General features: G+C 33.5%; 1 protein-coding gene across 1 annotated transcript in view; it reads right to left on the reverse strand.

Annotated features, from left to right (window-relative positions):
- Positions 1-15,494, reverse strand: part of LOC129749241 (MOXD1 homolog 2-like) — a gene marked incomplete at its 5' end in the record, with an annotated part of 126,920 nt that extends 111,426 nt beyond the window's left edge. Inside the window, one exon of the mRNA XM_055744178.1 lies at positions 15,330-15,494. Coding sequence (XP_055600153.1) covers positions 15,330-15,494 — 165 coding nt within the window. The remainder of the gene's footprint in view (positions 1-15,329) is intronic.
- Between the last annotated feature and the right edge of the window lie 10,938 nt (positions 15,495-26,432).

Consider the following 26,432-nt stretch of genomic DNA (forward strand, 5'->3'; position numbering starts at 1 on the left):
GGCCTTTTAAAACTTCAATTCTATCTAATCTATTTCAAAGAACAGACTCTTGTTGAGAGGACGAATGGCCAAGTTGGTTAAAATCCTCTATAATTAAACAGGCGTATTGGATTAAACGAAATTGAATGTAAAGCTTCCCAATTTCTTATTTTCAAACGTCCTCAGAGTGTCGTAACATTATTTCATATTTATCTTTACCAAGTTCATATTTTTTGGCAACAATTTACTACTTAAATTAACACGAATTAAAAATGGTTTTGATATTTGAAATCGTTTATATGGATTTGATTCGATCGATAAAATATCAATCCGTGTTACATCTAGGCGTCATTTATTACCATGTGCTGTGTACAAATAAAATAAGTAAGAAAAAAAACACATCTAGGTTGCCTATCGCCCCCACGTGCATAAGAAATATAGGTACTTCGTTGAGAAATAGGCGCCTTATTTTTAAATTTTTCCAGCGATCAATGAACAGTATGCTTTGGTTACTATTATCTTGTAACGACGTTTGCTAGCGACGCCTCGCCCATGCAGACTAAAAACAAACCCCTCGAAGAAAAGAAAATCTCTAAAAATGGATGCCCGACTTTTCAATTTCAGATTTTGGCAAAACAAATATTATATGTTTTATTCGATCAGCAAAATGTCAACCTGAGTCACATCTTGGCGTCATTCGAACCATGTGCTGTAGAAATGAGCTAGGAATCAAGAACAAAAAATCACATCAAGGCTTAATACCGCCACCACTTGCATTGAAAATATGCTTGGTTGAGAAATACGCGCCAAAATATTCTCACTGATCAGTATGCTATGCCACGGTTACTATCTTCTAACGACGTCTGCTCGCGACGCCTCGACCTTGGAGACGAAAAACAAACCGCCCAAAGGAAAAAAAATCTCAAAAAAATGCTAGCCATGACTTTTATTTCATTCAAAAAACTACAAATTTAATTATTACGAACAACTGATGCGATTTTGTGTTGTTTTAATTCGATATAAACCGATTCGCATGGCTACAGAATATTCTAAAAATAATTTCATTCGATTCGTTTGGGTCATTTCGGAGGAGTAGTACTACAAACACCGTTACAAGAGAATTTTATATAATAGATATATGCACCTTATACTAATCCACACCGCTTAACCTATCAGCTTGAAATTTGGTACAGTGATGTAAACGGACATGAGAAAGGTCGAGGTAATAGTTTTGAGCCCCTCCCACCTAAGAAAAGGGACCCTCCCATACAACTTACGGTTTTATTCCCACGAACCAAAAGTCATGGCACCCATTTGTCAACCGAATTTCGTTTCCTTTGGCGAGATTGTTTTCACCAATCACCATCACCATGGGCCAGGCATTAGAAACGACCATCCAAAGTTCACGTGTACTGGAAAGCAAATCAAAGCTTACTGAGCATAAAAAATTTGAATGGGAAATTTTGGCGGGTGTTTTTTCTTCTACTGTTCAAAGCACGTGGTACCGGTGCAAGGCATTTGATTGCAATAATGAGCCTTCATTTAGGATAAAAAAAAACTACTCGCCTGTAAGAAATATTTTGAGAAGAACAGTGGTTGAGAATCTACTAGAATATGCAGTGTGTAAAGTATAGATACATTAATTCATGTTCATTATGAATTGACTTCTTCAGTTGAATAACTATTTGGATTTTAATTTTAAAATTTTCGGAACTTCTCATAGAGAAACAATTAATAAAACTAAGGGTTGTAGGTTCAAGTCTGCGATCTCAACACTTTGATTGCCGTGTAGGAATTTTATTCACAATAGGAATCAGACAATCAAACGTTCATTTTATGCAAAAAATTAAAACCAACTCCAACGTATGTTGGCTTGTGATATAGCTCAGTTGGCAAGTCTGTTGTCTCCTGAGCCGATGTCCACGAGTTCGAGCCCAAGAGTAAATATCGAACACAGTTGTACCGGATAGTTTTTCAATAACGATCCGCCAACTGCAACGTTGATAAAGTCGCGAATGCCATAAAGATGGTAAAACGACTATAATCGAAACAAAAAAAAAAAAAAAAAACTCCAACGTATGAGGCTTTTAGTAGTTTAAACTGAAGTTTTTAGTTTCGTACAATTCAATTTCAGTTGTAAATTTTTAAATTTTTAGTTATTATTGATCATCGATGTGCTCAATTCTACCATCCAATAATAAGAAAACTTAAAAAGTACATTGAAAATATGCAGAGGTTTCAGCGGAAATCTATTTAGAAATTTCTAAGTACAAAATAAAACTTAAATGGGTATTCCATTCTACGAGGAAATTTTGACAAGAGGTCGTTAACATCTGTTTACAAGCTTAATACATGGGATTTTCACTAGATAACCCATGGAAAAGATAAAAAAATGTTATCATTTGATAAAAAAATGGTAATTCAAGTCAAGCTTCCTTAAAAATGGTGGGTGTAAAATAAGGTTGCCAAAATTGCCGTATCGGGACCGGAAAAATCTAGCCAATTTTATCAAAAAACCTGACTGAATCCAGCATTTGATTTCAAAATGTTCAAACCGATATCCTGGCAATATCCGGGCAAACTTGGTCAAAACCGCGGAATTATTCAGTAAAAATAACGAAAAATATTCTTGCAAATTTTTTTTTCAACAAACCACATCAGCAGATTTTAAATTGTTTATCAAGCTTCCAAACACGGGTCATGATTATCTCGAAAACTTGCCATTTCAAACTTCTTTTTGAATGTAAAAATGAAAATTATAATGATTATAAAATCTCAGTTTATGTTTCATTATAAAAATGATGTAACTAAATCCGGGCAAAATCCGGGATATTTGCAACAACATCCGGGAAACCGGGCCAGACCGGACTTACCTCAAATTTTGATTCAAATGTTCTAGCAAATCCGGATGAATCCGGGCAACCTGGCAACCTTAGATTGAAATGTTTTTCGTGATAGAATGGATAAGCATACAAGAGAAATTATTTCAAATTTCTATTAGCAAACCTAAAAACTATTAGTAATTCAATCATATGAAAACGATAAACTTTGCTAATAATCCCAATTAAAACTTTAAGAAGACTCACAAAACTTACAAAGCTCACATGGCCAAACATGGTCCAATTTGTTATAATGATGAACGAAAAGCTTTGAAAATTTCAAAAAGTCAAGCGACTTATTTCGATTTATATTTTATGTGAACCCGAGCAATCAGCTAGTAAACAATAAAATGATACCAAATTTTGGCTTAGCTGCTCAGTGAATTAATTTCAGTGCCTTGAAAAGCTTTAAAATTCAGCTCAATATTTCGGGCAACGCAATAAGAATAAAATTATATTATTCATTAAAGTTGTTACCGAGAAACAGCTGTTCCTATTCTTGTTTCAGTAACGAAATGACTAAATAAGAACTCCTATAATCAGTTATTTTAAAACTTGAAAGAATTACTACTTTGAAGAAAATTTCTTAAAAAGTGTTATACGAGATTTTCCAACATTTGTTTTGTATATAAGTTCCTTCTTTTCAAAGGCAAGTGATGTTTGTGTTTCCAAATTGATCAAAATATTTTTGTTCGCATTGCGTCGTAATTCAAATTGATTTTTCTTGCAATAATCCGTTTAAAAACTGCAAAAGGTTCATCAATGTAATAAACCATCTTATTCTAATAGTCTAAACTTTGATTTTCTATGGAAACCATAATTTTTTTTATACAATGTTCTACTATAAATGACAAAAAAACAGTTTTTCCTGTCAGATTCAAGACTTAACAAAATTTGATAAAATTTCCTCAAAATTGTTTAAATACAGTCATCTCCAATATTGATCTGTACGAGAAGCACCAAATTGGAAAAATGATGACTGTTGCTTAGTTATTTTTCTAGTTCTTTGAATTTTCACAAACTTCGATTAGTATAGTCCATAGCTTCATGTGAGGGTAGGAGCTTTCAATTGAAATTAATCAGCTTATTATTTTAAACTTGCTTTAATTAGTCGAAAATTAGGTCGGAACAAATTTCAAAATCTTCTTTTGTCAATCGGAGTTGGATCAACGCAAGAAGGGGGGACAATAAAAAATTATGCAAAAAACTAATAAGTTGGGATAAATTGCATGAAAGCCTGTATGCAATAAAATTGCATACAATTTTTTTTTGTAGAGAAATGAATCCAACTGTGTTAGATGAAATTTCAGGGACTAGATAAGAGAAAATCGATGTTGAAAAACATGCGAAAAAAAAATTTCGCCTTGTCTCCCGGTAGGACTTGAACCCACATCTTGCGCCTCTCCGGGGCCCATGTATTAACATTCTACTACAGGAGACCAACCTGGCGTATTAATATTATACTGGTTGAGTGTCGATGTCTATCGGAATGAAGGGAACAGTTCTCTCATGTGATCATAATCAATTTTCTTGGTCTATTTCTATTCTGCAGGATATGAGAAGGCAATGCAAATCTTGCCGTGCTTAAAAATGTCCACACTTGATTCCAACTACCGTAAGATGAAAATGATGGGAATAGAAAAAGACCTAGAAAATTGATTATGATCACATGGGAGAACTATTTCCTTCATTCCGATAGACATCGACACTCAACCAGTATAATATTCATACGCCAGGTTGGTCTCCTGTTTAGTAAAATGTTAATACGTGGGCCCCGGAGAGGCGCAAGATGTGGGTTGAAGTCCTACCGGGAGACAAGGCGAAATTTTTTTTTGCATGTTTTTCAACATCGATTTTCTCTTATCTAGTCCCTGAAATTTCATCTAACACAGTTGGATTCATTTCTCTACAAAAAAAGTTTCGCTGATTGAATGTTTGAGTCAAGACCCATCTCTGGGTCGCAATTTAAAAATTGCATACAATATCATTGCACAAAACCCATAAGTCAAGTATTTTTTTTTTTTATCGGAAAGTTCAATAAAATAAAGGATATAAAAGTTTATATGACTACCATCTTCCATAATTTGTTTTGTGCTAATGCATTCGTCCGGATATTTGATAAATTTTCCAAAATTTCCATAAAATACTTCATTCTTTATATATTTCCTTCTTCCGGATTTTGGAAATTTTGAAGGGGGAGGGGAAAATGGTTTCAGTAGTGTCTTAAATGCAAAAATTAACACTTGAAATGTATGGAAACGTTTGCGTTTTGTAAGTAGTTTAAGTCGCAAAATTCATTGATTTTTTCGTTTCGTACAAAGTCCTGTGGGTTCAAAACCAAATAAATTTCATTTGAAAATTGCTTGAGTTGTCTTAAATGTTACATAAGATTTTCTGGATTGGTCAAAAAAAGATAAAATTCAAATTCAATTTTTTTTTCAGTTTATGTTGTAATTTTAATTGATTTTGTATGAGATTCCTTACATCCTCTCCACTTCCCTCTCCTTAAAAAGGGTTATATGATAATTTTGTATAGAACCTTTTTCCTCCTAATTTTAAAAAGGTAGGTTATTCAGTTAAATTAATAATCTTGTTATTAAGAGATGACTTGAGAGATTTAGAGATAAAAAAATTTAGAGATTGAGAGATATCGAAATTGACAGATTGAGAGATTAAGAAATTGAGAAATTTGGAGATTGAGAGACTGATAGTTTTAAAGTTTGAGAGATTGAGAGATTGAGAAATTGTAAGATTGTTAGATTGAGAGATTGAGAGATTGAGAGATTGAGAGATTGAGAGATTGAGAGATTGGGAGATTGCGAGATTGAGAGATTGAAAGATTGAGAGATTGAGAGATTGAGAGATTGAGAGATTGAGAGATTGACAGATTGAGAGATTGAGAGATTGACAGATTGAGAGATTGAGAGATTGAGAGATTGACAGATTGAGAGATTGAGAGATTGAGAGATTGAGAGATTGAGAGATTGAGAGATTGAGATATTGAGAGATTGAGAGATTGACAGATTGAGAGATTCAGAGATTGAGAGATTGAGAGTTTGAGAAATTGAGGGATTGAGAGATTGAGAGATTGAGATATTGAGAGATTGAGAGATTGAGAGATTGAGAGATTAAGAGATTGAGAGATTGAAAGATTGAGAGATTGAGAGATTGAGAGATTGAGATATTGAGAGATTGAGAGATTGAGAGATTGAGAGATTGTGAGATTGAGAGATTGAGAGATTGAGAGATTGAGAGATTGAAAGATTGAGAGATTGAGAGATTGAGAGATGGAGAGATTGAGAGATTGAGAGATTGAGATATTGAGAGATTGAGAGATTGAGAGATTGAGAGATTGAGAGATTGAGAGATTGAGAGATTGAGAGATTGAGAGATTGAGAGATTGAGAGATTGAGAGATTGAGAGATTGAGAGATTGAGAGATTGAGAGATGGAGAGATTGAGAGATTGAGAAATTGAGAGATTGAGAGTTGTTTTGAGAGATTGAGAGATTGAGAGATAACGAAATTGACAGATTGAGAGATTGAGAGGTTGAAAGATTTAGAGATAACGAATTTGACAGATTGAGAGATTGAGAGGTTGAGAGATTGAGAGATAACGAAATTGACAGATTGAGAGATTGAGAGATTGAAAGATTGAGAGATTAATAAATTGAGAGATTGAGAGATTGAGAGATTGAGAGATTGAGAGATTGAAAGATTGAGAGATTGAGAGATTGAGAGATTGAGAGATTGAACGATTGAACTATTGAAAGATTCAGAGATTGAAAGTTTGAGAGATTGAGAGATTGAGAGATGGAGAGATTGAGAGATTGAGAGATTGAGAGATAAAGAGATTGAGAGATTCAGAGATTGAGAGATTGAGAGATTCAGAGATTGAGAGATTGTGAAATTGAGATACTGAGAGATTGAGAAAATGAGCGATTATAAGATTGAAACTAAGAAAGTTGGAGAAGTTTAAAATTTAATCAGTTAATAATTCATAAATTGAATAATTGAAAAATTAAGAGATAATGAGACTAAGAGCAAATGTTGAGAGAGGATTATGTTTTGAAGAACGTAAATCGTTGTTACTGCTGAGTTTGGCTTTTTTATGTTTTTAGTTTGGTTAAGATATTGTAATTAACTTTTTTTTATTACCAGAAACAATCTTCTAGTAATTAAAAGTAACATATTTAACATGACTAATCAATGTTTATGTTTATATTACTCAGTGCAATGACACGTTGCTAATATGTCTTCTTAGGAGAAGCTTTATAGGCCAGGGTAATCATACTTCTCGATGGCAAAATTGCTGTGGGACATGACCCAGATAAAGTGGGAGCTAATGCTCACCACGAAGTAACTCATTCCCCGGAGCCACTCATTTGTTCCCCTAGAACAGTGGTTTTCAAACTTTTTTCTCTCAGCGCCCCCTTTTGAAAAATTGTCGAGCTAAACGCCCCCCTGGGCAAATTTTAGAAAATCTTTAAAAAATGTTAATCTTAATCGTTGAAAAACCATTAGCTTTCAGCTATATGTTGTTGCAAGATTTTACTCAAAATTAATTCCAATTTATATGAGGCCTCCAAACATAACATACGCGTTTTTCTAGAAATAAGCTTTTATGCACTCATACTCTTTTTCTCTAAGGGCATCATATTGCTTAAAACCTCCAGTAAACAGTTAATTCCATTTAAAGTTTCCTCGACAAAATTCTATAGTCAACATTGATTTGAATTATTGAATACAAACGGACTACTGTTAAGCTGGTGGAATAACGTAAAAAAAGTATTTTTTCTTGATATCTGAATTTCAATCCTTTTCAATTTATGCAGAATTCACGGTTCTTTAAGTTTAAATTAGATTCTACTAACTGAATTGCGTCAATGTTAGTGATACTAATATACTTATAAGAACTTATAATAAAAATTCCCTTTCCTGATTTTTTTTTTCATTTTTTCTTTCAAAAAAATCTATCATTAAATCATAAATTACGCCTTTTAACTTAGATTTTTTCGAAGGTTTAGCAGATTTTTAAGACAATACATTTTAAAGATTATCAAGCTTTCTAAAATTAATTAAAAATCAAGCCATTTAAAATTTATCCTTTTCAGCATAACCCAAAATAATCTAACAAAACCATCATGTAAGAGCGTATACAAAATCTGTGACAATTAAAAAAAAATATTTTAAATGCATTTTTAGACATTAATTGACATTATTGAGATAAAGGATCAAACATTTGCTTGCAGCTTTGTGAAATTATAGATATTTTAGTCTTGAACTTGATGTTTAGTTCTTTAACGTAATTTCGTTGTTTTGCATTGAATTTACTCATTGTTATTTCAAATCAACGTTGTTCTGTGATTTGTGAAAATGGAAATTACGACCTCACCGCCCCCTTGAGCCCTTACACCGCCCCCCAAACTTCAAAATTGAGCTCACCGCCCCCCTGGAAGCTCTCAACGCCCTCAAGGGGGCGGTAGGGACCACTTTGAAAACCACTGCCCTAGAATAACTAGTTTCTGCATCAGCAGCAGCAACAGCAAAAAAAGTGTGCAATAATAAGTAAGTAAATACGTGCGCGGCTCATGAGCACAGCACTTGTAAATGCGAAGAATACACTTGAAGCCATCTTCTGCCGCGGATCATAGATGGGTTTCAAGTTTCCTCGCAAAGCCTCTAGGAGCTGTCGTCATCAGCAAACATACTTGGTGGGTACATATGTGGGATGAAATGAAGCGCTTCCAAGTAGACAGCCCCCTAATCATGTAGGGGGCTATAATATCTGAGTTTTTTTTCTTACGTTTTTGCATTGAGTTGCTTCAGGATGCTGGAGGCCGGTCGAGAACTGATGTTTGACGACGACGATGATGATAGTGCGGCATTAAGCCAAACTTCCTCTAGGTTTTTTTACTTCTTTCCGTGTAGTAATTTGGATTCTGTGAGCCTTCAAGGGGCTGGGTCAGCTTGCTGGTTCTGTTATGATTAATGATGTCATACTTTTGCAGATATCACGAGGTCATTCTGAATCTTTCATGACCTTCTCTTGAGAGTTAAGTTAGTTTTTTTTTGAAATTATTTTAAGAAAAGTGATTTAAAATTCACATCAGAACGGTTCTTTATGTGGCTAAACTTTACTAGGCCTGAACTGACGAACTTTCTATAATTAATTGTAAGTATAGTTTTTTTTTGTACCAGATCTCTCTCTTCAAATGAAAACCATGATTACTTGGCGCGTTATTGGAGCAGCCTCAATGTTTGATTGAAAGATAATTACAACCCACTTGAATAAGGGAAGTCTCCATACGAGATGCAGCTTTCTCCCTTGCTGGTATCTCGGAAAACATGCTAGATTTGACAAAGACAAACATGAATTGCTGCAGCATCAGCATCAGCTCCGCAATGTTGGCGGATTCAATGATTCGGCGAAAATTGCTATCTGACAACTTTTAATTAATGTCTTGCGTCGTCGCTAGCACCATTTTCCGGCTCCGATCTCTATCTCTGGAGATTCGTTGGAAATTTTCGAAGCAGGTACAGGCACATATTAACAGCGGCTCTGCCAGAGAGTAATCAACCCACGACGACGGTTCCATTGTATTTGCTTAGCTCGACAAATCCAAGAAACTACTTGCCGGCTGCAAAGTCAGTTGATTTTCTATCCGGGTATCAGGTGGTTCCATTCATGGGGTTGAGGAATTTGACGGTGAGGTGTTTTACAGGAATTAATAACGGCATCCCTTCGATGTTGGGTTGCAATTATGTCAAGAGTGGTGGTTTGAAGCTCGTGGTTCAGAACTTATCATGATGACATTGTACATTAGATAGTCATGTTCAAGGTCGATCTTGCATTGATGAAATGTATGAGCTGACAATTGACTGAATCGTAGTTTTGTTCAATCTCAAATTGTAATTTTTCGCAATCGATTAACAATATTTCATAATTCACTTTCTCACGCAGAATGAATATACTATCTTATGAACAAAAAGTTTCTGAGTGGACAGTATCTTAAAATTTAAAATTCTAAGATTTCAAAGTAGCCGAAGATTCCTTTGAATTCAGCAACTGTAGCTGAATTCAAAGTAATTCATTCAGCTAAGAGGTTTTTCAAACCTTTGATTAATAGTAAAATTCTAAATTGTGCGTTGTCTTACGAAAATTCGAATAAATGGAACTTAACACAGCATGGATAATATTTTCAGTAAAATTAAAGCAAAGCATACTGACCGCAAATTAATATTGTCCAATATACGGGGGTAAAATCCAGTAATCTTTGGATATTCTCTCATTTTAACTAGTAGACTGATATTTTCTCTACACTTCATAAAATGTTAAAAAAAATCCCTATATTTGGTGGTTGATTTTTAAGCTAAGAATGAATTTTTTTCTTCTTTTTGTTTCTGGCTCAGAGAAAGTGTCAGTAGCGTAACTATTGGGCCATTTTTAGTTCATGATTTTAAGATTTTTGAGATCGTTTTAGTTTGATCATTCGTTTGCATGCCCTTTCTTATACTTATATTTTCAAAACATCTAAATTGTACTTCTTCAATGTGACTAACTTAATCTGCCCACTTATCATTTCGTATCTTCCATATCACTTTTCTAATGGGCATATTGCCGGAATTCGTTGAATATATTTCTTTCATCGTATATGAAAAGAAAATGTTTTTATCAAATTTTTTTTTGCAATTCCGCAATAAAATGTTATTGTTTCAACTTTTGTTACCTCAATTCTTGCATTTCCATCCGAAAATAAAACAATGTCAAAAATGAGTGGGGGCAACGTAGACTTGACGCCTTTTTTGAAGGAGAGTACTGATTTTATCAAAAATTCAACAAATATGATATGCACAAGAGCATCTATAATTTGTATCTTTCTATAAAAATCTATATCTTTCGCTAATTCGATGCCATTGTACATTGAAATTCCAGATAATAATTAGGAACTCGAATGAAAAAAGTGGTAAAACTGTCGAAACTCAAACCGTACGGGAAAAAATCACCTTTCAATGTTATAATACTCAATGTTCCAGTTTTTATAGCAATATTTTGAAAGAGTTCAATTGAAAATTTTATCTTTTTCAAAAAAAAAATTTGTCTTCCACTCTTTGAATAAGATAAATAGTTTTTTTTTCTAAAACGAATCCGGGCCAGTCAATTCCGAACAATTTTACCCAAAAACCTGTCAAAATCTGGGCATTTCGAAGCTCATTTATTGGAAAACAATTATAGGAAAACATCAATATTGTCTGATAGCACAGACGACCCCTAAGAAACCATTAATCCTCATCCGTTCTTTAGAGTCAATATGACACAACTTTTTTGGGGTTCAGACAAATAATAAAAATCTTCAGGGACCCTCAATAGATTCTTGAAATCTTTAATTTTGCATTGTTACTTTTTTCATGAACGCACTCTGAAAGCCCACAGAAAAAACTTCCTTTAAACATTGAGTGTCAGTTTGACATTCCTCGCTAAGAGTTGCTTCATCTATCTTGTTCCTCAATCTTTTTTTTTACAAAATATGTTTTTTGGACAATATTTAGCTACAATAATACAGTTTTCCGTTATTCGAAGTCTAAGAAAAAAAATCATTATAACAAATGTTTCAGAAAATAGAATAAAAATCAACTTAGGAATACTAAAAAAATCACTAAATGTCACTAAATGTACTGAAGTTAGAAGCTACATTTTGCGCTCAAGGAATTTTTTTTTAAATTTTCAGGATAATTGCCAAAAAAAAGCAAAAATGGGGTATAAGAACCGACCTTTTCAATGAATGAATAATCAAAGTTGGTTAAGTCACACCAGATAAATTTAGAAATAAGGATTGGAAAGTTGTCGTAATTTGGCATATTTTTGCATTCCGAAATTGTCAAAATAAAAAACTTAGAATTTATGACGAATTTTCAAAAGAAGCTGTTTTTCGATTTTTTTTGTCAATTTGCAAATTTTTTAGATTTTCAAACTTGAATTCAACTTTGCAGTGGATTCTAATATATTAACGCACAATTTCCACAATAAAATTATTTTCACTAGAAAAGCAATTTCGTACCGTTTCTATGGGTGTAATTTAAATTGCGCTTCAATATTTAACTTTGCATTTTTGAAGTTTAAAGATGCCAAATTGCGCCAAGTTACATCAACTTTCCAATCCTTTTTTTCAAAAATAAACTTATGTGATTTGTGATGTGAACAATTTTGATGTATGTATGTATAAATCTGTTTGATTGGCAGAGAGTTTAATACTCCTTATCACCACTAAATTTTGATGGTTTATTCATAGAAAAGTACATTTTTGAACCACGTTTTTATATTTTTTGTGGTTTTGATCTTAACTTATTTCAAAACATATATCCCTCAAATTTCAGCTTTCTTGGACACTAAGCAAATTTTTTTTTTGAAAACTCTTTAGCTGTTCCACAGTCCTTTTACCAATGTATGTTTTTTGGATTTTTTTTTTCTTAGACTTTGAATGTCAGAAAACTGGAGCGTTGTAGCTGATTAATGTCTGAGAAATATAAAAAAATTGAATTTTGGAATTATTTCAACGAAACGTCCGATTACTTAGAAAAACTGGCTTTGGAGACAGCTCTCAAAAACGTCCGATAACCGAGCTTGTTCGGTTGAAGTGTCAGATAAATTAACGAGTGCTGTATATCATTGATTACATCTATTTAGTAGTTTCTTCAAACATTTAGACTCACTACAATTCTGGATCATTTCAATGCAAATATTTTCGAATGTGAACTCTGAAGCTAATATAGTGTGATAATTACATCGTTGAATTTTATGTTGGTTCAAAAATGGATGAGGAGTTGTAATAAGTGGATCTTGGGGAGCAGAAATGTAGTATTACAAAACAATAATTTTAAGACTTGAAATTGTAATGAAAAAATAACTGTTGAAACTTGCAACTTTAAATGTAAATTTCAATTTTGGAATCATTGACCATAAAATCGAGCATTTTGTCTGCTTGCTAAACCTTCGATGTATGTACTGAAATTTTCAAAGGTGATTTGTTATGTTCTTGTACCAGTACTTGAACAAATGTGTGTGAGAAATGTCAGAAAAAACTCAATTGTGAAAGTTATGAAAAAAACTGAGTTTAAATACGACATTGATGTATTTCCACAATCTTTACACGTTAACGTTTTAGCAAAGTTCTGAAGGTGTGTTTTATGAACGTTTTTACCATATTTTAAGAAACTGATTTCTATCCCCTTCTGTTCATGTACGTATTTTATGCTGCGTTCAATGCCTGCGGAACTTAAGTTTTATATCCAAAATAAGCTTAAACATACTTATGAACGTAGTTTAATTTAGCTCTTTAAAATCAAAAAGTTTTTTAATGGAACATCAAAATGTCACTTAAATGACAAGAACTCCCAATCATTAGCTATGAAACAAATTTTTTGAAAGGTCAATTTATGATAAGCGAATTATCATAACTTGACCTTTCAAAAAATTTGTTTCATAGCCAATTATTTGGAGTTCTTGTCATTTAAGTGACATTTTGATATTCCACTAAAAAGCTTTTTGATTTTAAAGAGCTAAATTTAACTACGTTCATAAGTATGTTTAAAATTATTTTGGATATAAAACTTAAGTTCCGCAGGCATTGAACGCAGCATAAAATGCGTACATGAACAGAAGTCTACTACTTATGTGAAAGTATGCTTACGATCAGCGTTGACGATGACAGTTGAATAAAATTTTAATCTCAACACATTTCCAAGATATTTAATTTACTCAAGTTAACCAAAGGTTGCTAGACTGCTCGGTTTTAACCGGGTTTGCCCGGATATTTAAAAACAAAACTGGGAGTTAGACCCGGTTGACCGGATTTTACTAAAAAAGGCCCGGATTTAGACCGGATTTATTCACATTTTATTTTGCAAATCAAACCAAAAACAATTGGTGTTGTTAAATATTTTATTTATCGCTCCAATATTTTAAGCAATTTAGGTTCATAAATTTTGAAAAAAAAGTTTTTTAATTTTTTTTTTGATTTTAGTTAAAAAATTGTTGAGTTTTGCACAGATTTTGCCAGGATTTTATATGATACGTGCTGAAAAAAACTTGGCAATCTTTATTTAATCCATGGCTCAAAATTCGCACTCTCCCTATATTAAAGTATCTTCGGCCAGATTTTTTTTAAAAGGTGAACATAAATTCTGAAATTTGATTTTAAGCATTATTTAAGCTGTCTACTAACCACAGATATTTAGGTTATCGCTTTGGTTGACTATTGGTCACCTCTCTATTCAAAGACTTTATCAAGTTAATAATGAATCTCAGCAAACATTTTTGTAGGTGGATTTCTCAACAAAATTTGTAATACGTATCTTAAACCTTTCAGAATATCGCATAAAAATCGAAAATAGCATTTACCTACCAAAGTGGAGGAAATATACACACATTATTTTAAACTCTGGTCTAAGCGATGAGAACCATCCAAATTGGACGATATTCAACACCTTATTCGTACATCCTTCGGGATGAATAAGCCATAAGGATGCTTAAAATCCCTCGAGAAAAAAAAATCGTACATCCTGAAAGTATGCGTGAGAGTTTTGCTAGTTTTGCTTTCCATGCATGCAAATCGTTGCCAGCGACAATACTTGCTGCTTCTCTCATTGAACATTTTTTCCAAATAAGCCATCTGATTTTAAGTAATCTTGTTTCACTGCTTATTGTAGAGAGAACAGCTAGATTGTTTTTCCACTGGAATACCGCGCTGAAGAACAAATTTGAAAACATGGCGAACTTTTTTTCATATTCGATTAATTAACCACTTTTACGATCGTTTACTTATTTTATAGGAATTGCGATTCACATTAACATTGTTAACGATTTGATCTATCATTCGTCATCCGATTTTATGTTTGCTGGGAAGTAAAATGAGATGACAACTTAAATATATTTTTATTCGTTGGCTTCATAGCATGTTGAAATCAAGCTTGTTTGCAGATAATCCACATGAATGAGCTCCTGGACAAACCAAATGTTTTGAGATAAGCTTGAGTTTTGAAAATTTTTACGCCAAAATTGCACATAAATTTTTTTTTCTTAGGTGGGTTGATCCTAATTCATATTTAAAAACCCATTTTCAGGTTCACATGCATCATCATGCCCGGTTTTATCTTCAACACATGAACGGTTCTTGAGTTTTCAGTATCTGCAATATGAACTTCTTATTTATTTTCTGGAATCCCAATAAAATTCTACAATCCTATTTCATATTTACAATCTTAAACCAAAGTGACAAATGTGTCATTATTTTTATTTCACTTTTTGATCTCACGAACTGCACCTACTTTAATATTAAAGCGAACCGGAAGCCACATGTTTTCGTTGGTGTTCGACATACACGATACGACTGCCCCCGCAACTTTCATTCAATGGATGCCGACACAATTTCCCACCCACATCCACCCAATCCACCCTCCAGAAATGGTCTACCTACCGTTATCGGCACATCGTAGGCCACGTCACAGGTGTCCAGTTTTCGCTTGAACCGCAGCACCGTATGCGTCTGGTTTTCGTAGCCCAACAGGAGCACGTAGTCCTGGGACGAATCGACCAGCGGCTGACCATCGCCGTTCTTTTTAACGTGCCGATCCTGGAAAAAGATGCGAATGGGGGAAAGTAGTCATTAGTTTTTCCCGAGCTTTCCATCAGGTGTTCTGTTAGATTAGGGTGATAAGCGAAAGGACAGATTGTTTAAGAATTAATGTTTAAGAAAGATTGTTTGAAAGATTTAAAGGATAAGATTTTGTTATTTTTTTTATAAAAGTATTGGAATTTTAAACATTCCTAGAATCCAGAATCAGTAATCGTTGTTTACGTTGTTTTTTACTCCGGATAATAACAAACGAGTTAAGGCGAAATACCTTAAAAAAATTTCAAATGTTTGGTAATCGCTTTTATAAATTGAAATGACTAAAATACATGGTGATACCACTAATATGATCCTCTTACAAATATTTTTTTTTTTTCAGAAATAATGTGTGTCGAAAGAAATTAATAACATCAAACCTCATAAACAGTTTTATTTCTCTAATAAATTTTCATATGAGGATTTTCTGGTTTTTGCTTATTCTAAATTAGTTTTTATTTAGGTGTATAATTTTATTATTTATAACCTCAAAAAAACCTGACAAACCTTATTAGTTCAGGTACTTTTGGGAACCTTTCCAATAACGGGCAGCGCACTATGCCCTCCCTCTATGTTTCCAAACAGAAGCAGGAAGTTTTCGGGTTTTGTGTGTGAAATGGGGGGAGCCCACTTGGGGGAATTCAGGAGCCAAGTACCTAGCACAGCTTTGCTGGCATCAGTAGCACCAGCAAGCAAACCAACCATTTGGGCCTAATGATAAATAAATACTATCGAGATGAAATGAATGAATGGCCGCTCGGCTGGACGACTGCCATGGGAAAACAAATTTCTGATTAATGAACGGTTCCTCGGCTGCTTTTTTCCAACCTCTCCGCAGCTAAGTCTCGGAACCGAACTTTTTGGTTTGGGCTCCGGTGGATGTTTTAGGGAAAATAAATGTAGCCCATAGAGGAGGGAGAAAACTTTGTTTACCCGATACAGTTGCGTCATTTTGGAGGCGGCATCGTCATTGATCAATGGTCGATGGTATAGGTACAGTTTTCGTTCAATACGGTAGAAAGTTTCGAGCTGAATTAGCAAATAAGACTTTGGAGCGCAAATTTTATTATTATCTTTCCTCGGTTAGTGTTTGTTTTGGCCGCTAATCATTTAAAGCGAGGGAAACAGTAGTTGAAGCAATTTTTTCAGCAACTTACAAAAGAAACAATTTCCAAATAATTTTGACGAATACTTCCTTGTGGTGTTGTGTTAACTTCAAACGTTACAACATTTTTAGATTCATACCTTGAATTACTAAAAGTAAATGCATTTTTTACTCAAAACTTGTCTTCCAAGTCTTCTAAAAAACTTTTGAATAATGCAAAATTAATATTTTTTTACAAAAATTATTCAAAAATACAATTTATCTAAAGGGGAGAATGAGGATTCTTGTTTCCTAGGAATACTCGATTCCTCACTGTGTCTAGAAACTGAAATGTCTTACATAGACCAAGTGATCTAAAAAAATTGCCAAATAAAACAAAATTCAAACCGGTTTTCTCAAAGTATAAAATTTATTTTTGATTTATTGCACCTTGTTTGAAAAAACTGAAAAAACTACTCTTGACTACTTTCAAAACAATAGTAAACTCTGACTTTTTTTAAGAAAAAATATGATATGTGTTCACTTGATCTGCCGTGATATGACGAAGTGACGAATAAACCATTTTGTGTTTTCGTCAATAAAAGCGATTTTCTCTTTTAGCTTATTATTCATTACTCCAGGATTTTTAACGAAATATAATCTGTACAATCTGTTCTAAAATGTATCAAAAATAAAGCCTTTCGGATTACAACTCCTTATTTTGCCTACATAAGTTTTTAAAACACATTAGTCACTTCGGCGTAAAAACGAAAGTTTTGTTTTAACGATTATACGCCAAAGTGACTAATGTCCTACTAACTATGGTAGTTAGTAGGCTTGTGCAAACTTCCGAATCAAAAAAATTGAACAATTTTGGCTATTTCATTATTGGAACTTATTATTATTGGCAGTTGGAACTTATTCAAGCGTATTCGAGCGAGGAGGTGGGTATTTTTGAAGATATCTGAGAGTTTGAAGAGATGTTGGGAACAATAAATGAGAAATGAAATATTTCATCGATACGAACAAAATAACTCCCAGCAAACATAACATCGCATAAGAAATGTCAGCTCAACTCGTTAACAATGTTAATGCGAATCGTAATTCCTACCAAACCAAGTAAATGGTCGTAAAAATGGTTAGTTAAAGTCTACCGACTCGTATATGACAAAAGTCCGCCATGTTTGTAAATTTGTCTCCTGCGTGCGGGATTCAAATGAGAAAACAACCTTGTTGTTCTCTTTGTGATAAGCAGTGCAACCAGATTTCTAAAAATCAGTAGGTCCATTTGGATAAACTGGCCAATGAGAGAAGCAGCAAATATTGTCGCTGGCAACGGTTTGCATGCATTGAGAGCAAAACTTGCGCTCTCTCGCATACTGTCAGGATGTACGGTAAAAGGTGTTGTATATCGCCAAATTTTACAACTCTTATCGCTTAAGCCGAAAGTTAAAAATATGTATGTATATTGCCTCCACTTTAATACGTAAATGCTGTTTTTTCGAGTTATATAAGATGATTTTATAATGTATATGAAACGTATACCAAAATTTGTTGAGAAATATACCTACAAAAATGTTTGCTGGGCTGTATGTACCTACTTAAAATTTGTTTGAATTTCCACCAGCTGCAAACGTACCTAAACCAACAAAATAAAAACAGGCTGCAAAAGGACAAAAAAAATATGCCAAGGCGATGAGTCCTCCACTTAACTACAATGAATTTCGGGAGATGTTCTACGAAAGAATGTATTTTGAAGAATTTTAACTAATTAAAATTGTGCTTTTATTCAATAAACAAATTATCGTAATTAGTGCACAACATTTCGTTTGAATTTTATCGGACAATGTTTTCTATATGAGATCATTGCGCACTAACGAATAGTTTTAACCCTTCATTTCATAATATTTAATATTTTCTATATAAAACTCATTAAAAAAATTTAAAAAAAAAATGTATTGATTTTTGCAATTTTGCTTTTTTTATTCCATCATCAAACAACTCCACACTCAAAGTACTTCTGCGTGAAATTGATTTGCTGGAAAATGTAAAAACCTATTTTCTGAAAATATATAAATTTGTATAAATTTACATATCAAATCTGATAAAATAAAAAATGATCGCCTTAAAAAAATTGAATTATTTTATATGGGACCCCCTCCCCATTTACTAAGGTGGGAGGGGTGTCTTTTCTTTTAAAATATCATCATGTCAGGATTCAGGATAGATTTATGTCCTAAATTTAATGAAAATCGCTTCAAAGGTATTAGAACTGCTAGAGTTTTCCGTATCTCTCCCATGGATTAAGGGATTTTAGTCACATCGGCGTCAAAATGGTACATTCGTCACTTCGTTTTTCTGAATTTACTCGAAAACTATTTGAAATATCAAAAAACTTTTCAGAGCATTTGAAAGCTTTTAAAAATCTGTATAAAATGACGTCAAAAAGTAAAAACCGATAAAAATGGATGTTCGTCACTTCGTCATATCACGGCAGTGATCCCTTGGGTTCAAAAATATATATATTTAAGTTAATCATTGCTAATCACGAACTTATTAATGCTTCATATTTAAACAATATAGTTTTATTATTTATCCTATAACTTCCTAATAAAAAGGACTCAAAAATGTGCTTTCATCTAAAAATTAGATAAAATGCGCCTTTATTATTGCAAAGAATATAGGATAGTAGACAAACTTTAAAAATTCTTTTTGTCTTCTACTTTTAAACTGTGAAATGAAAATTAATATGGCCAAAATAGTCATTGGAACTTTTATCGTTAGAGTTTTCATGAACTTTGCCTAAGCTTAGGACACCCCGATTGAAGGATTAAGTCTACTTTAATAAAGGATCATGTCTTCTCTTACTTTCAAAATATCCCTTTTTTTTTTGTTCCACAAAATCGCTTCTAGCTCATCTACGGTTTCATTTATCGATCTAAGTTTTGCAGCATATACACTTGAAACTACACGCTGTCAGAAAATGCGAAAGACGGTGATCTGAAAAAAATTTCCAAAAAGATTTGATGGGAATCAGAAAAAAAGGTCAAGTATCTCAATCCTCCCCTCCGTGTCATGTGAATTTCCAATTAAAATTGCAGGTATAGAAAAACAAGTAATAGAATGACTGGGTGATCGATAGTGCCTGTTTTTAAACCGTCTTGTTAAGACATTTTTTAGTTACTTATACTTTTGTGGAAGAAAAATTAACAGGATAAATCCTAAAAATCTGCATGGTATTTGCAAAACTTGCGACTTAGTATATATTTTTAAATTTATGCACATTTTAAATTAAAACATTTCGTGTTATTTATAATCCTCGCATAAACTTGATGTAAAATTACAAAAATAAATGTAGTCGTACGATGCTAAATTATCTCTTAGAGAAATTTTTTGATGAAAATCGCTTAAAAGTTTTTCGGGTTTTGTTATATTTTATGATAATTTTGTATGGAGACCCTAAAATTAGCTTTTTTAGCTTTTCTAATAAAAAAAATTAAAATAAAATTGAAAAGTCTTTAAACACTATCGCACTGTACCAAAAAAAAAAAACAAAAAACAAATCATTTCATTTGACATTTTGAATTCTAATGATAGTAGTAAAAACAATTTAAAAGAAATAAGTTTTCATATTTTATATAGATTTTGTCGGGGACGGACAGCTTTTGAGCTAAAATTGCAGCAAATTATCTTCAATTTGTGCGTCATTCCGTCCTCTTATAAAATAAATCTTTGTATTTCCTGTACATATTACCGTTCGTAAGAAATATTCACTTTAAGGCTATGAGCCCTCAAAATAATTTAAAAAAATTGCCCTTACACTGGTGCTTAGCCTGGTTGAACTTTTCCAATTCTTTGGATCGCAACCAATTTTTCAGGGATGATTTTTCCCGGCAATCTCTAATACCCGTATCAAATTTGAGCAAATTCGAAAAGTTAGTGTGACAAATTTTTGTAAGAAAAAAAGTTCATTTTTTCAATTCGTTCTGTAAATTTACTGTTTTTGAAAATTTACGTTCTTTTGTATTTAGGTGGTAAAAAATCATTCAGGAAATATTTTTTTAAAACAAATTTATAATAGAAAAAATTTACGATTGAGAGCTTTTCCATTCTTGTTGTGTAAAACATAAAAATTCAATACAGTCTAAGTTAAATTCAGAAGTTGTTTTCAAATGAAAAGTATTTGGAACTGATAATGAGATAATGCAAAAATATCAGGAGATTAGTTGCGTGCCCAAAAATCATGAAGATCTCGAGACTTTTAATGAAATGAAGTGAACTGTGAACTCATCAAACGAGTGAACTCCACATTTTATAGGTAACATTTACTTTCAAAATATTTATGATGTCTTACAGTTTTTTCCAGAAAATTGAACAAATTTATTCAATGAATTATCAACTAAATTTCAGAAGTTATCTCGAAAACAAAAGCTGATAGAAAAAGAAACTAATCGAAACGTCGAAACCCATCGAATCCTTTGCATCTCGAAATTATGTGAATTTTGTTGCCTTGTGTATTTTATGAAAGAAACTGCATTGGTGGAAATCAAAATTGAATGAATTTCCTCAAGGCTTTATTCTCATTTTTCAATATTGTTTTCCAATTATTGACCAATTATTGATTCCGAATTTTTCCATTGACAAATGAAAAATTGAGCGAAAGATTTTTCTTGAATAATTTTTATTTGTTATTATTCTTTTATTGTTTTGTTATTTTTTTTACTTATTTTTGTTGACATTTTAATTTTCTTTTTTTTTTATCTTTCAAAAATAAATAAAATTTTCTTAAAATGATTCAAATTTTCATTGATTTATGGGCATTATTTTTTATTCAACGTCAACTTAATTCAAAGGCAACCACTATAAATTGGAAGCTGCAGCTGGATTTTTGAATAGCAATACGAAGATAACATAAACAATTTTTTCTGATACTTGATCTTTTCAGGATTGTGTTCGATATAAAAGCAAAATTTTCATTTGTGAAAAATTTTTGAACGTAAAGAGGAAAATTCATCAAAATTTCAGTTATACTACCTTGTAATGTAATGTAATGTTTGAATGTGCAAAATTTCACGGCGATCTGTCAAGTAGTTTTTGAGATAGCGTCTAATAAATAAAATTTTGACTAAAATTTTTAGGGCAACATATGCGTCATTTTGATTGCACTCTATGATCTACCGTTTTTCAAAATCAATTCTATTTTAGATGACGCTCTTCATTTCCTGTAGCTTGACGTTCAAAAAATTTCTTAATTTTCTGTTTACCACCATATTGTCCACCGTCTGCAAGAATACATTATTAATCACTGTTTATCACTCCAATACTGTTTTTAACTTACAGAGTATTAACTTTAAGAAATCTTTCAAAGTCCACGTTCTTATAAAAATGTTTGATATACACTCCAATTATGAATTTGAAAATCTCAATACGATAAGTTTTTCTTCATTTTGGTATCATGAAAAGATCTTCTTTGAATTGTTTTTTTATTTTGAAATTTGCTTTAGCAGGCAGAAATTTGATTCACAGTACTTAATACTACCTATCTACATTTTATTCTGGAATCGTAATCTGGTGCTTAGTTCTGAATGAGGTTTGGACTCATCGATTCGATAAATAATCGATTGTATTAAACCTTATGGCTTGATTTAAGGTTGCAAGAATGCCCAGAATTATCTGGAGTAGCCTGGATATTTGATAAAAATTTAAAGAAAGTCAGATAAGCCCTAGTTTCCCGGATTTCTTCAGAAATATTACGGATTTCACCCGGATTTATTCACTTTATATGAAAAATCTAATAAAAAACTCAAATTGAGTAATTATAGTTTTTTTTTTATTTTTACGCCCAAAAACAATTTTTTTCTCGTTTTATCCAAATAATCAAGACTTTCGATTTGAAAGCCTAGAAAATGATTCCAACCTGCTGATGTGTTTCGATTTTAAAAAAAAATCTCAAGTGTTTTTTTTTATTTTAACTGAATAATTTCATAGTTTTGACAAAATTTGTCCGGATATTGCCCGAATTTTTGGTTGAAGATTTCAAAATGAAATGCCTGGATTTTGCTAGATTTTCCAATTGAAGTTCGCAAATTTTTCCGGAAAAAAAATTATTAGACCATTTTCAAAATTTTCCCATAAGTTTGTTATTCAAACTGAATTCATAAAAATTTAAAAAATAAATATTCTCAAATTTCACACTCCCCGAACTTTGTCTATGATAATATCAAAAGAAAACATATTATCGTTAAAACACAATAAAGGGTGATACGGTCAAAATTTGGTCAAGGGAAAACGCGTGTAAATCTTTGAAATCGTTTATTTAAAAAATCAAATTAAATTTCTTTTTCAAGTTTAATTAGGATAAAATTCATTGAAAATATTCAGTTTGGCTTCAACATTTCCAAATCCAAATTGCCGGGCCTTACGATTAACCCCTGCCATCAGATTTTGTACAGCCACCTTGTCCACCTTCTTCGCCGCAGAAAGCCAGTTTGCCTTGAACTGCTGCTCGTCCTTAGCAGTTTTTTGGTCTTCTTTGGGTTCCGCTTGTCAATAGCCCAGTATTTCTAAATTGGGCGGAGCTCTGGCGTATTGGGAGGGTTCTTGTCCTTGAGAACCACCTGCACGTTGTTGGCGGCGTACCACCCCATGGCCTTTTTACCGTAATGGCAAGATGCCAAATCCGGCCAAAACAGTACGGAACAACCGTGTTTCTTCGGGAAAGGCAGCAGACGTTTATTCAAACACTCTTTCACGTAAATTTCTACGATGACAGTTCCGGAAGCTATGAAAATGCTGCTTTTCAAGCTACAGGTACAGATGGCTTGCCAAACCAGATATTTCTTCGCAAACTTTGACAGTTTCATGTGCTTGAAAATATCTGCTACCTTTCCCCTTCCTTTTGCCGTAAAAACTCCTGTCCCGAAAGCTGCTTGTAGTCGGCTTTGACGTAGGTTTCGTCGTCCATTACCACGCAGTCAAACTACGTCAGCATCGTCGTGTACAACCTCCAGGATCGCGCTCTGGCCGTCGTATTTTGTTTATCATCTTGGTTTGGAGTCATTACCTTCTTGTAGGTCGATAGTCCGGCTCGTTTTTTGGCTCGATGCACGGTTGTAGACGATACACCCAGCTTATTTGCGGCACTCGAAGAGAGAGGTTAGGGTTTTGCTTGAAACTACCGGCAACTCTCTTTGTCATCTCAGCGGCTTCTGGTTTTCGAGTTCTCCCCGATCCAGACTTCCTGGCTGTCGAAAAACGTTCCCCAAACACATTAATTACATTTGTAACGGTTGATTTGGCAGCTTTTAGCGATTTTTCCAGCTTTGCGTGCGAGTAGCTCGGATTTTCGCGATGCGCGGGCAAAATTTTGATACGCTGCTCTTCTTCCTTGGACGGCATTTTGATAACTGAAGAGTGAATTCCAAAATCAAAATAGGAGCAACATTCTACACACGCACACCTTCAAAATGAGGGGTGTTCAGGTTTTTTAAATGCAAAATTGAGAGAAATACGTCAAGTTGATATTGACCAAATTTTGACCGTATCACCCTTTATTGCAGCTAAATAATCTCAAGAAACATTTTTGATTTGGATTACGAGGTTTCCAAAACTATAAATTTAGAAAAAATTGATTGAGAATCAAGAGAGATATAGTGGTTTTAGTCAAGAGTGTCAAATTAACACTTCGGGAACTCTCACGGTAGAATACATATTTCTGGACGGATGAGCACAGTGATAACCCGTCCTAACTAACCTTCAATTTAAACTGTCCACCATGTTTTCGCTGACCGAGCATCTCGTTCCCATGAGAAAAAAAAAATGGTAGGTACTATTGCCAAATTCTACCCTACCCGGTAGATTGCAATTGTCGAACGAATCTTCCAATCAATTGTTTTTTTTTTGTTGTTGTCTGTTTTCTGTTAAGTTTCCTCTTTTGGGTAACAGCTGTTCAAATCCAATGGCCAATGTATCATCTTCGTTAGACCGAAAACCACACCGAAAGGCGGCGCCACCTTTCGGGGAAACCCTTTTGCCGATAGTATGTTCACTTTTAATTAAGTACCACCACCAGCCCAGCACACTGTCTGATTGAACGGTTTCGTTTCTTTCAAGTTTCCCCTCAGAGGTGCGGGGGATTTTTCATTCATTCATTTCCTTGCATGTTATTTTGTGGTTTTCGGGTAAGGGCACAAAAAAGATATGTTCCCGGAATAGAAAAGATGAAAACAAGACTAATCAAACGGGTAACGGAAGAATGGGGTTTGTACTTTTGGTGAGTGATAAGCGAATTGGGTTTGAAATCATGTAGTTGAAATTAAAAGATTTGTCATCCATACATCCAACAATTTTTCTCAAAGTAAAAATGGGACCTTTGATAAAAACTTTTTTGTTTGAAAAAAATTGGCAAAATTAAATGATTGCTAGGGGGATTACTCCCCAGGTTCTGCCCTAGATCAGATACGGTGGGATCTGGTCAAATTAGTCGGGAATCGAAATCGATTTAATTTGTTAACAGATTTATTGGTCCCGCTTGGAAAAAAAAAATGGAAAGAAGGAAAGGGTAGCATTGGGACTTCGTTAGACATAGAGCGGACACCAGAGAACCACTATCATTGGGTCGGACACGGAAATACAATTGTAGACCAGAAGATACCAGGCATTGACGACGACGAAGGTTAGAAGATCCATCCATTGGGAGAGAACCTTCCATGTCATCTTGGTGTATAAGCTTCCACATTTTTTGTTGTTGCTGTTCCGTCTCACATTTGTCCAGTTGATTGGCTAAACTTCACAGCACTTGACCTAGGTGATACCGAGTAGAGGTGCTCAGGTTAAACCTGGCAAAACAAAAAATACCAACGACTAGATTTGCCTTCCGGTGGGTAAAAAACCCGGTGAAGAAGATTAAGCAGGAGGTCAGTATCATTGAGGGGCAAATTCAATTCACTTAAAATGCAGACTAGGTAATTGAATAATTACAGTCTGGAAATTCTGGAACCAGAGATCGGAGCTCATCCCGCAGCCTAGGCGTTCGTTCCGGGATCAGAATAATTTTGCTGCTTCTGGTACCGTGGTCTCACAAACTTAATGATGAAGGCGTGGAAGGTGGCTTAAAAAGTTTTGTTGTTTCCGTTGTATCAAGATCGGTGATTCGAAGGACACGAAAGCAAAAGTGGTAGCAAACAACAACGGTCGGCGGCGAAACAGAACATTTTAATTTTGCTTAATTTTTTGCATCGCTTTGAGATGCTGAGTAAAGGTCGCGGCCGTTTAGACAAAACCAAAAAGTGAATAGTGGGTGAAACTCGTTTTAAGTGACAAAAACCTGTCATTCACGAGAATTTTTTTTTTTTTTAGTTTTATAGACGCATTTAACCTATTTAGCTAGGTCTTTCGCGTCTCTGTTTTATTTATCACAATATACAAAAAAATAATACATTATTCATATTCCTAATCTTTCCTAGCCTAGTACAATTTTATATCAGTTTGAACATGTCGATATCCTTAAGAAATTTAATAACTTTGTCTTCTTGTTGTTTCTCATTTTTCAATATTAATTCAATAGAATTACCAAGTTTTAGCAATCGCATTTTTGGAAGTAACATGGTGCATTCCAAAAAGATATGGTCAACAGTAAGGGAGATTTTACAATTAGAACAGATAGGAGGAGACGAATAAGGAGTAAGAAGATAGTCGTGAGTAAGTCGACAGTGGCCGATTCTTAGCCTGGTCAAAACCTTTTGTTCGTAAGGGTTTTTCCGATCAAATCCTGGGAAAACGTTAGCTTTCATTTTGTGTAGTTTTAAGGCAGGGTTTGTAGATCTCCA

The sequence above is a fragment of the Uranotaenia lowii genome, chromosome 2 (assembly GCF_029784155.1).
Source record: "Uranotaenia lowii strain MFRU-FL chromosome 2, ASM2978415v1, whole genome shotgun sequence".
NCBI lineage: Eukaryota > Metazoa > Arthropoda > Insecta > Diptera > Culicidae > Uranotaenia > Uranotaenia lowii.